The following is a 13,651-nucleotide window of genomic DNA, read 5'->3' as shown; positions in this document are numbered from 1 at the left end:
TTATATATATATATATATATATATATATATATATATATATATATATTATATATATATATATACATATATATATATATATATATATATATATATATATATATATATATATATATATATATATACATATATATATATATATATATATATATATATACATATATATATATATATATATATATATATATAACATTGTAATATTGAGTTAATTTAGTACTAAAAATATTAAATTAAAAAAAAAAAACCTTCTTGAAATGGTAAATTTGATACTTTTTGGATATCAAGTGCTTTTAGAATAGGAATATGCTCAGGAACAAATGTCATGCAATCAATCACTGCCAAATAGTCATGTTTTTTTATAAAATCTGTAAATTTTGTTTCATTTATTGTAGAAAGTGAAACACAAAGACGTTTCTCTTCACGCCTTCTAAATTCATCTCTTTGTTCCCCATGATTAACAATTTCACCCCAAATAATTGTATCATTTTCCTTAAGACAAGAACCCTTATAAGATAGTTTAACTAGCCCAACAAGATTGGCAGAACTTAAACGTCGTGTTGATTTCCAATGAATTGCTTTTTGGTATGGTGGTTTTCTGCTTTCTACATTGTTCATATAAACACGTCCATCATATTCTACTCTTGTAACCTGACAATCATAAATGTTTGTTGATGCATTTGGTCCAGCAGGTCCCATAAGTTCTTTTTTAGCTTTTTCAGCACATTTAACACAAAGACCTTTATTATGGCGAGAGTCTGGACAGTGCAGTACTACAGGGCTCTGGCAATTTCTTGAACAATACAGATTACCTATATCACTTTTATTAGGAAGCATAACCTAATTTGAATAAAATAAAACACTAGTTATGTGCTTTTAAATAATAAACAGTTTAACAATTTTTCAAATAAAATTAAGTAACCAATAAAAATTCAAGTTAACTTTAAAGTTAAAATTTAAAGTTAAATATAATTACTTAATATCAACTATTGGCTATAACAATATAACTTTAGTTAAGTTATGATTAGGAGCCATAAAAATGGGATAATATAGAAATTTAGAAGAGAAACTTGGGGCAGTAGGGGCAAGTTAACGAATTACATTTATTTTCAGAGGTTTTTATTAGAAAATACCAGAAATTACGTGGAACCTTCCTAATTGACTAATTCATCTTTTATTGTAGTATTATAAGGATTTCACATGTAAGACTTGATATAATAAAAAAGTGTGTGCCAAATAAAAAGTTGAATTGCCTTATTCCAGCCATTTAAAGCTGAATTGTCTTATTTTCTAAATGTTCTTATAACATAGTTTAACCTTAACAAAAATTTAAAAAAAAAATTTATAAATGATACTAAAATATTTAATTTTAATATTTAATAAATACTTAAAAACACGGTGTTATAAATCAAAAGTTACCTCTTAAAATTTTTAAATAAACTATAAAACCTGTTATATTTATATCTTTTGGCAAATTATGAATTTAACTCTCACAATTGCATTTTTTAATTATAATTAAATGTGCTTATGACACAAGTACAAGTGCAACCTTAATAAAAATAAAAATAAAAATTTATAAATAATACTAAAATATTTAATTTTAATATTTAATAAATAGTTAAAAAACAATGTTATAGATCAAAAGTTGTCTCTTAAAATTTTAAATAAACTTTCAAAACCCGTTATATTCAAAACATTTGGTAAATTATGAACTTAATGCTCACAATCACTGACACATTTGCAAAGTGCAGTACATGGAAGTAAAGCTTTTACACATTTACAAAGAACTTTACAACTTCTCTATTTTTCAGCCACATCCTATAAGTTCACTGCACATTTTGGAAGCTTCCGGAATTGTCATCCAAACATCCGTAACGTCCGTAAATATAGTCTTTCATAATCCAACCCCACTCACATGAATTAGACAACAATGGATTATTACACAATGATTGTACCCAGCAATACAAAGCCTGGTAAACAGCTCTAGAGATATGCAGTTGCAAAGCGTCTTGCATAGGAGGTACGGCATCTGGTAAACGTCCTTTTTTTGAAGTTAGGTCTTTTCTGCATTCATTTACACTACTGTAAGAACTTGTAGGGTCATATAGTAGCACAAAAAATCTTTAAATTAAGTTGAAAATACTGATGATATCTTCCTTTGAGGGACAATTAGAAATTGATTGCAATGCGTTAGTGAATCTTCAAATTTCCCCCAAGTTTTCCAGGAAAGTTTTTTCCTTTTTCTAGCAAAAAATGAAACTTGATCACAATCTGTTATCGCGTGTAATAGAGACATTTTACAAGATCGTGCAGTGAAATGAAGTGTTTGTTTTTGCCCATACTAAACCATATCCATAATTCTTCTAAATGCAGCTTATGAAAATCTCCTAAACCTGAAATTAGAAAACTATGATCATGTGATTTTTAATAAAAGTTGTTTTTATGACATGAAATATTTTTTAACTTGAAGATAATCTAAAGTACAAATAATAAGTTTTACAAATGACAGCAACATCAGTATCTACAGTTCTGATCATGGCTTTTTTGAGTCCATTATTTATAGCAGCATCATATGTGTGAAGAAATATAAGAGAGTCTGCTTCTTCATGTATGCAAGGCTCAAGATTGGATTTGTTGATATTTTGGTTTGATATCACTGAATCCTCCTAGGTCACAATAATCAATCTATCTGTTTGAAGACAAGATACTTGGACTAAAAAGAACTTAAATAATATGTTTTTGTAATAATTAATACAAAGAAATAAATGCCAATTAATTGGATTCTCATTCAGATCTTTGATTCGGGCAACACACAATGACGAATATCTTTTATTATTTTGGCTCTTGCTGGTTCTTTAAGGCTGTTCTCTGTGTTGACATCCCAAATAATATCTACTCTTGCATATGATTGCAACTGTTCCAAAATAAGTTTCTGGAATACCTTGGTTGATTAATCTTCGAATGTTTCACAATTCTTGGATGATAAAATATTTACGACTACAGCTCCATCAATAATCAAACATTCAACTATAGGTTTATCTTTAAGTGCACTGTACATTTCAGTCCACTGTGTAACAGTTCTTCTAAAAAGAGACAGTGGAAATGTGAGGTTTTCATAAGCAAAAAACTTGTTAAGGTAGCAATTGTCAAATACAAATCAAAATTTCCAGTCCTTATTAATTGCACAAAAGCTAATATAACCAGCTTAAATCTGAGTGTTATTGACCAAAATCTAAATTGGGGATAAACCTGTTCATGATTTTCACTCCAATCATCAAAAGGTTTTTCACACCTCTCATTCTCATTTAATACATCACATGTATTAAAAACAAGAAATGTAATGCAAACTTCTTGTTTTTAATAATGTGATGCATTAAGGTATAATTCAACTTTCTCTGCTGATGAAATCTCTGCTTCAACTAAAGCAGAACACCTCCCGGAATCTTCAACCAATCACCAAATGTTCTAAGCGCCACCATTTCAATATGAAGTGGCCCCATCATAATGATGAAAGCTTTTTCTTTGTAGTATTCTTTCCAATATCTGTTTAGCCAAGGAATACAATGACTGGTCAAAAGTAATGACAAGTGTTTGACCTTTATTTAAAAAATCTGCTGTCTTGATCACATCCATTCCATGTTTGATCATGGTAGCAGATTTAGAAGATTCGCAGAATATTGGGAGCAATGCTGAATAAACAATTACTTTGACAGAACTAATCTTTGATGCATTGAATGCTGACCAATTATGTTGAAGCTGTTTTCGATTTTTTTGCTCAATAGTGGTACATTTTCAACATAGTACAACCAGCTGAACTAAAATAAAAATTGTTTATGTATATCTTTGATTAACTATATAAACATATAGTATGCATAAGATGATGTGTAAGTCTTACGTTTTTCCTAAGTCTATTTTAGGTGTAAGTTCCTAAAAGAAGTTGTTTAAACAGACATTTGAATAGTTTTCCATTTCGGGTTTTTCATTAAAATTCAAAACTGGTCGAATCTCAGTGTATAAATCAGGAAGGTTTAATAACTTTTTTTTTCTTTCAGAAAATCCCAAAGTAGAAATTTCAAGATCTGATACAACTTTCTCTGATTTTCGATGCTGGAATAATAATATTTCTGTTCCATGAAAAGAGTCTTAAGCTGTTGTGGAACTTGGGTTGTGGTCTATATTATCCAAAGCAGCAGTTGCGAAAACATTAGGATTCAAGCTCAGTGGGCAAACCAATTTATTTTCTGCAAAGTAGTTCAAAACTCTATTACTTATTTGTGTTGATAATTCTATAACCCGGTTTTAAGATATTGATATCCCAACTTTATAAAGTTTATCAAGTGTCTTTTTGTGAGTTTTCGTATGAATCATTATGCCTACATAAATACCTATGGGACTTTCTCAAGATTTTTGTCTTTTTTGAATCTTGGTTTTTTGTTGATTTTGACAAACACCTTTCATACTATTGTGAATTATCAATTGACTGATATTGGAATTTTGTATGTACACTAGAGGTATGACTAAAAATTTTTTTTGGCCATGCATGGTTTCACATTTCACACTATGAGTGGAGAATTACATTTTAAAACTGGAAATACCATTTGAAAGTGTTAAATCTTAAAAAAGTTCACTCCCTTAAGCTGAAAACTGTTTTCTCCCATCTACACTATGAGTCGTAAAAAAACATGCCACTGAACTTTCTACCATAACTTTGTCAAATTTGGTCTGATGCCTAACAAAATTTTAGGTTTTGTTAAGAATTGAATAGCAGAAAAACATTCGTCTGATGGCGACCCAATTCTAAAAACTGACTGTACACGAACACTCCAAACTTCAACAACAGAAAAATTGTCTGATTTATTATATAGAAGTTAAAATTAGTTTAAAAATTCTAGGCTGAGACAATAAAAAAGAATTTAAAAAGTAATATTTTATATTAGTCAAGTATTGTTCTTGTTCTCTACTTGAAGAAGACACCATTTTTAAAATCGGTTCACAATGAACAAAGTTATTGCAATAAGTTCAGTGGCATGTTTTTTTATGACTCATAGTGTATCTATTGTTAGATACAGTACAATTTAAGGTATCATAGCTTCAGTTTATTGCTGGTGTGATTTTGCTAAATGTATGCATTCTTATTACATAATCTTTCATATTATATATTATATCATCACCTGACTTTTGATATTTTATAAACTTCTTTTGATAACCTAAACTCATAAGATTTGTTTATTTGTAGATAATTAAATTTAAACTCAAATTATAATTCGACTAGACTTTAGTCAAGATGTCTAAAAATAGTCTTCATTCAGATTTGAATAAGAAACTATGGGAATCAAATTTGGTGAGGTTTGAAACAGCCAAGAATTCAAGAAAGTATGCAAAGATTGTTGACAGTCTTGATCAAATGAACAAAATGCCAACAGAACAGCATATCCTGGACAGATTTAAGTGTTTGGCTGCAAATGTGAAAAGTAGACAGGAGAGAGTTGTGATAGTGGTCAAAGAAGTAAAAATCTTATGGAAAAAACTGAATCTTCCAATTCAAAAAGGCAAATCAACAGTGGAAAGAAAAATTGAGAATGTACTAAACAAGTATGAAAAAGACAGCAGAAAACCAGGAACACAAGACTTTACCAACTTGTTCAACTGATGAAAATGGAGAATGGTTGTGCCAAGAAGACAAAGCCTTCTATAATCTTCAGATGTCAACAAATGGTAGAGCTGGCTACTGCACCACAATTGAAGATACACAAGGAGTTCATCCTAGAAAACTAAAGTTGATTAAGCAAAAAGTCAGTCAAAATACTAAGGATGATTTAAGCAGTGAAGATAAAGAACATTTTAGCACTGAAGAAGAAAAACAAGATTCTGACAGTGGTTCTCAAGATTCAGAGACTCCAACAACATGTAAAAGACAAAAAACTGATTATGCAATAAATTTGGTGACAAAAGCAAAACTGAGTTCAAGAAAGGCACACACAGTCTGCAAAACTCTTGGAAAAGATGGAATTTCTATTCCAACTCCAAGTCAAAGTGGTGTTTACAAAGCTACAATGAAAGCAGGAGAAAAATTAAAAGAACATTTTATTGAAACTCTAAGAAACAAAAACTGGAGCTTGCACTTTGATGGGAAGCACATAAAGAATACAGAGTACCAGGTTGTAGTTCTAAAAAATGAAAATAGAGAAGTTAAACTAGCAGTTCTTGCACTGATCAATGGAAAAGGTGAAACAATATTCAATGGAATAAAAACTGTGCTTGATGAATATAAGCTATGGCCTGCAATTAAGTTAATAATTTCTGATACAACCTCTGCAAATACAGGAAAATCTGTTGGGGCAGTCACACTACTACAGAAGCGTTTTGTTAAGCTTGGATTAGACAAACCTCTTTATATTGGATGCCAGCATCATATTCTTGATACATTACTAAATCATGTGATGAATGATTATTTTGAAGCAGCAACAACCTCGCCTAATCTCAATTATTGGTTCATTAGCAGAATAACAGAAGAGTACCAGCAACTGAAAGCATCTTTGACAATTCTGGAGATGCTCTGAAGGAAGAAGAAGAAATTGTTTGGAGAGATGATATGGCTTTCCTTCATCACTTGATCACTTGTTACAGACAGTTTAAGAAAACAGGATGCTTCCCTAAAGTAAATTTTAGAACCATGCCAAATATAAGCAATGCAAGATGGAATAGCCGAGCAATCCATGCTTTGCTAGCTTATATTTTACTTCCAGAATTTCGACAGTCAGCTGAAGGTCAGTCATCATGTGACTTTATTAGTGGCACGTGGAGTGACATCTGGTTTTCTGGTCAGGTTTATAATCAGGATAACTACAATAATTTGGCAGCCGTTTGCAAAGATCACTCAAAGGCAATGAAGACTTTAAGGACTTTTTGGTCGGTTGAGCCGACTCCAATCCCAACTCAAAGGTCAAACATTTGTGCTGAACGTGCAATTAAAGTTCTGCAGGATTTACTTCCATTGTGCAAAAGCATTGGAAAAATTAACATTAAATTTCTTTTGACAAATGAACACTAAAACCTGTATGTTTGTATTTCTGATTAAAAAAAACCATTTTGTACAATGTATAATTGTATATATTTTTATAAATTTGAATAAGGGGGTGACATTTTTTTAATGTTGACACTTGCCATTGGATTTTTCTTGATCTTTGCATTAAAACTCCACAAAAAGTAACATGGGGATAGGGTCTTTAAAAATTGTCATATCCCTAATGAACACAAAAGAATTTTGTGACAAATTAAAGCAAAAAAAATTATGCAAACCACCTACAACCAGCCCTCTAAATTGCCTTTTTAATATAATTGTTCTATCAATCCCTATGGGATTGATAGAACGATTAAGGAATTATTCAATTTTTTAATAATTTCAGGGGGAAAGTACTATGGGCTTGATTGTCTTATCAAAGCGTTTTTTTCTTAGAAAAAATAAAAATAATAAACTTATTTTATATTTCAAACAAATAAAAAATTTTCAAAATTTTGTACATTCTCATTCAAAAAAAATAAGTCTAATTTATTTTTGCACACAATACTTTATATCTATTTTACCCGCTGGATTTACAGCATTTTAAAGCCCTCTAACTTGTTATCAGTTAATTTTTTCTATATAGTGTTTTTATATTTTATGCTTTATTTTTATTGAGCTTTCGAATAGTGTATAAATTATTAGATTTCTAAAAATACAATTTTATTGCTATGCACAGGTGCTAATTTCCATGGAGATCATCTATGGTCATTTTGAAAGTCTGAGTCTTAAAATGAGTATTTTAACCTTATCAACATATCCACCAAGTTTCATGCTTTTACCCTAAATAGCACAAAACTTGCACCAATTGAATGCACTAATATATATATATATATATATATATATATATATATATATATATATATATATATATATATATATATATATATATATATATATATATATATATATAAACAATTGCATTTGCTGAAGCAAAGTTTGGCCTTGATAATGAAGAATTATTACAGTGTTCATAGCAATTTTAGAAATCGATTTTCCCTGAGTATTCCCTAATTTTTCCCTGTTTTTATGTACTTTTCCCCTGAGTTCGGGTGGTGAAAAATATTTAATTCCCCTGTTAATGTTTAGCAATATAATACTCTCACTATATACATATATATATATATATATATATATATACATATATATATATATATATACATACATATATATATATATATATATATATATATATATATATATACATATATATATATATATATATACATATATATATATATATATATATATACGTATATATATATATATATATATACATATATATATATATACATATATATATATATATATATACGTATATATATATATATATACGTATATATATATATATATATACATATTTATATACATATATATATATATATATATATATATATATATATATATATATGTATATATATATATATGTATATATATATATATATATATATATATATATATATATATATATATATATATATATATATATATATATATATGTATATATATGTAAATATATACAGCAACCCTCGGAATTAGGAAAAATGAGATCAGCAATAATTTGCCGACCTCAATCTTATAGAGGTCGGCATCAGGTCAGAAAAATTATTTGATACAAAGGTATGACCATAAAACATTGAAACGAGGTCGGCAAAAAATTACCAACCTCAAACACTTTCAGGTTGGCAGTTAGGTCGACATTGCTAAATGCCGACGCTAATTGCCTGGGTTGATATACATATATATATATATATATATATATATATATATATATATATATATATATATATATATATATCAGGGTTGTTCAAAAATAGGTCATGTCAAAAATTTGAAAAGAGCTCTAGCTTATGATCTGCCCTGACCCCAAATTAGTATTTAAAATTTTTTACAAAAATTTTTTTGAACATCAGAAAGGTTGCCACAGAGGGAAAAAGGGTCAATTTTTGTCCTGTTTTTAGGAAAGCTTTACCCCGCTTGTGGGACCCTTAAATCTCAACCAATTTAAAAAATAAACTATCCAATAACATAGTAATGAGTTCTACATCTTAAGTTTAAGGGGCTTTTTTCATAAATATATCTTTAAGTAACTCTCGGAAGAATGATAAAGCATTGAAAATCATCAAAACATAAAATATTTGTTTAAAAACATTAAATATTTGTTTGAATACAATAAAAATATTTACCAATACAAAACAAAAACCAAAAATTTACAAGTGTTTCAAAAATAAATTGGATCAAAAAGTAGATATTAAGTAATACTATTGAGTGCAGCTTTGTCATAATCAACTTTTTTCTACCATTTTGATTTCGTTTGTATTTTTATATTTCATGAGTAAAAAAAAACGCATCTTGCCTTTTCTCTTCTGAATGTACTTTGTTAACAAGTTGTTGAACTAATTTGACTGTTCTTTCTGAACGATCGTTCACAACATCAAGATTCATGATGGCTGTTTCAAATTTTTGATAGAAATCATTTAAAATCCAATGCTCTGGAGGAAGCTTCATTCATTGAACCTCAACTTTTCCATGACCAAATATGTTAAATACAAGCCAGGATTTCTCTGTAACTAGTGAAACTAAACTGGGAGGATCATCCTGTGAAAAGTTTAAGCTTATCACCCAGTATGCTTTCATATCCTAATAGTCAAGGCTTAGATTTGTCAATGTTTAATTTAAAAATAAATAATATACCTATTTTATATATTTATTCAAAATTATATCTTTATTTTAAAACAGTTTTAATTTAGACCGTGTACCTGCGTCGGAATAGCAGAACTTAGCTCCGTTCTAAAAAACCATTCAGTGTAAAAAATGAAAAGGAACATTGTCATTTCAGTGACTTCATCTCTGCTCTCTTCATTGATTTCAATGACTTTTTCCATAAGTAGAAACAGTTTTAGGTAAAATAAACTTTTACTCATAAATCTGGCATAATGAACAGCTCCAGGATTGTGAAGCTTAAACCTGTCGGTGTGTGACAGTACCATCAATCCAAGTTCAGTCAATTCCTCATAAAATCTTTACAAAACTTTCCATCTTAAACAAATTTTTTTTGTCTTAAAAACTTTAGTGCTAACTATATATCTGCAAAATTGAATAGCACTCAGCTTTTGTTCATTAATCCAGAAATCAATAGTTGATAATCTTTTTAAATTTTGATTTAAAGAAAAAGGAGCTACAAGCTCCTTTTGCTTTACCTGTGTTAGCGCTAGTGGTATCAAAGCAAAGGCGCTGAACTTTAACCTCTAATTCAAAGTTTAAAATAAGTTCTTCTATAGCTTCTTTTTGGTATTCTCCACAACCTGAGTCAATTGTTGGAAGTAACTCGGTTTTTCCTTTAATTCTAGCAAGAACTAGCTAACCTATCTTCTAAAAACTGTTTCCCTTCAGTATGTTCTTTTACAATTTTTCCATCAAAATGAATTGCTATCAGAGAATTTGAAGATTTAGAAATGCTTTTTATACGGTCTCTGATTTCATTTGCACCCATTAACGCAGTGTTCTCTGCTCCTCTGTATGATGAAGAGTTAGAGCATACAAACTCAGATATGCATCCTCCAGAACTGACAATAATTAGTTATTCTTCCAAGGAAATTACTGGAAAAAATATTATTCCAATTTCCCAGAATCCCGGGAAATTTTTTCTGGGATCCTAGGATTTTTGTGCACATATTTTTAACTTTCCCGCCAAAGTCAGAATTTTTTGCTTTCCGGACCATAAGAAATATTGCTTATTTATATTGTTTACATATTGAAATTTGTCGCAGCACATTAGAAACTTTTAAAAAATGTCCTTAAATCTTAAAACTTCGAAGGTTTGGAGTTATTTTGATCTTAAAAAAGTAGACGAAGCACTACGCAAACATTGTCCAAAAATATTACTATGCAAAGGTGGTTCCACTGTTGGATTGAAAAGACATTTAGAAAAAATCTATAATATTATTTTAAATAAAGAAGAACCATAAAATAAAAAACATTGTGTTCAATTAACAATCGATTCCATGACAAAAAAAGTTTTATTGGGAGAACGATTGGCTCGCTTTGCTACTATTGATGGATTTTCTATAAATGCAATAACTGAATCGGATCAAATTCGTGAGTTGCTTTGTGATAAAGGCTTCACTCTGCCTAAATCGAAAACAGATGTCATGAATCTTATATACAAATATTATATGGAAATAGTCGAAGAAAATAAAAGAAAGATTTTCGAAATAAAAGAAAAAAAAATGCAAGTTTAGTATAGATTTGGATGAATATTCAAAACATGGCAGAAGATTTATGAATATAAATCTTCACTTTACTAAAGGCTTTATTAATCTTGGATTAGAGCGAATGTTAGGATCGAAAAATTCAAATGATTGCCTAGAACTACTCATCAAAAAATTAAACATGTTTTATGTAAGTCTTACAAATAATGTAGTTTGCATAACAACTGATGGTGCTTCTGTTATGGAAAAATTAGGAAATACTTTGCCTTCTGAATATCAACTTTGTTTTGCACATGCAATTCATTTAGCTATAGTTGATGTAATTTATAAAAAAAAGTTAAAAATAATAATCAAAGTACTAATGACAAAGACATTAAAGATGATGTTTTTGATGATGATGAGGAGGAGGAGGATGAGGAGGAGGACCAACAAAATGAAATTAGTGACCAAGCTCCTGATCTTGTTCCTGAGCTTCATAAAGTTCTGATTAAAGTTCGAAAAATAGTTGTAACTTTTAAAAGATCTCCTTTAAAAATGGATAGTGCTAATTTTGGATTCAAAAACTTGTTGGAATTCAATGTTGACCATGATTCAAAGATTTATTAAAGTTAAAAAAGCAGTTTTTAAATCTCTGGTGGATTTCAGTTTATAAAACCTAATGTTGTCTGATGATGAACTTACAGTAATTGAAAATTTACCAAAAAGTCTGGAACCTATTATCTTAGGTTCTGAAATGATTTGCAGAAGGGAAGCAACTTTATTAACAGCTGACGACACATTAAAATTAATGGTTAAAGAACTTGATGTTCAAGAATGCTACCTAGCAAAAGATCTTAAAAATGCTTTAATTGAAAGAATATGTCAAAGAAGAAAAACAGATCTTGTTGGTTTACTAAGATTTTTAGATAATCCACAATCTTTAAAAAGTGATATGGATGATGACTTATTTAGCATACTATCTAAAGCAGTAATGATAAATTTAGCGATTGAAATAGCTGGTCGACTTTTTCCCATAATTAAAAATATAGCAAAAGCAGAAAATAGCAATAGAAAACTTAACAATAGTATTATTAATATAAATCAGAATCTATGGATGCTTGATTAGAAAAATTTGCAAAAAAAAAGATGTTTTTGAAGTCAAGTGCAATAAATCAACTATGCGTCAAGAACTCAATCTATTTGAAGCTACTAATAAAAGATCGCATTACTTAGATATGCTTTATAATGCCCTTTTAACTATTCGTACTTCTAGTGTAGAGGCTGGAAGGGTGTTCAACTGGATTTTTTTTTACCAACTATAAAACTAGATTGACAGGCAGCCATCTTGGTGCACTGGTTTTTCTCAGAAGTCACTTTAAAATTGTAAACAGTTACAAAAAATAAATAGAAAAATAGAAAAGTGTATTTAATTATTAATATTTTCCCTGATGAAGATTTTCCCAGGATCCTGGGAACACTGTAAATAATTCCTACTATCCCAGGAATGGAAAAAGTCCGGGAAATCGCAATCCCTAACAATAATACTGTTAAGAATTGCTGCATGTTGATGTGGAATTGAACTCTCTCAAACTGCTGTGTGAGCAATACTGTGTAAGATATCCTCCGTTAGGTCGACAGAACTTGTAGGATCAATATACGGCTCAATTTCAAAATCACTATTATTTGAATTGCTTTTATTGGTATTAAAAGAACTTAATGAATTCTTAGAATCAGTATCAGATGCATTGTTTAATTTATTATAATTACACTTAGATTTATACTTTCTTTTTAATGAATACTGAAATCTCTTATACAATCTCCTAACCTTCATTTCCTTTTCTCTAACTGGTCTTTAAGAAACGCTATGTCTTCCTCTTTGTCATTTTGGTTTCTCAATCTATCTTTCCTTATTTTTTCAATCATATTTAGTGGGTTTTCTATAATCCAGAAAACTTTTTTCATATTTTCTATAAATTTCTACCTTTTTTTAACTTCAGCAGGGTTGTTTCTTTTACTTAAGCTTTTCAGCTTCATCCAGTCCTTCACCATTTTTTTGACCTTGATCCAATTATTATTATTAAATGCTTATAAAAACTTAAAAATATATTTTAGTGTTTTGATAAGGTTATACAGTTTAATCTATCATTACCTTAGCTTCTGAGTTGTAATTACTTCAAATCCACCACATGTCCATGGAATTACAAGTTTAGATATTATGCAGCAATTTAACTAACTGGTAGGACAATTTGGTGAGAATGATCATCCTACAATAAAACTCAGTTTAACTTCAGATTTAGATTTTCTCAGAAAGTTGTAGTATTGAAGAATTTCTTGTGTAGTCGCAAATTTGTTGGGAATAGTACAATTTATTTTCCCTACTAGAAAAGTATCATCAAACTCTCTCAAT

General features: G+C 29.1%; 1 protein-coding gene across 1 annotated transcript in view; it reads right to left on the bottom strand.

Moving 5' to 3' along the window:
* LOC100206283 (uncharacterized) overlaps window positions 1-13,651 on the bottom strand; it is a 156,928-nt gene that overhangs the window by 95,610 nt on the left and 47,667 nt on the right. Inside the window, exon 5 of the mRNA XM_065805859.1 lies at window positions 243-834. Coding sequence (XP_065661931.1) covers window positions 243-834 — 592 coding nt within the window. The remainder of the gene's footprint in view (window positions 1-242; window positions 835-13,651) is intronic.

This window comes from Hydra vulgaris, chromosome 09 (assembly GCF_038396675.1).
Source record: "Hydra vulgaris chromosome 09, alternate assembly HydraT2T_AEP".
Classification (NCBI taxonomy): domain Eukaryota; kingdom Metazoa; phylum Cnidaria; class Hydrozoa; order Anthoathecata; family Hydridae; genus Hydra; species Hydra vulgaris.
The sequence above is the reverse complement of the archived record's forward strand: the minus strand, read 5'-3'. Positions and strand labels throughout refer to the sequence as shown.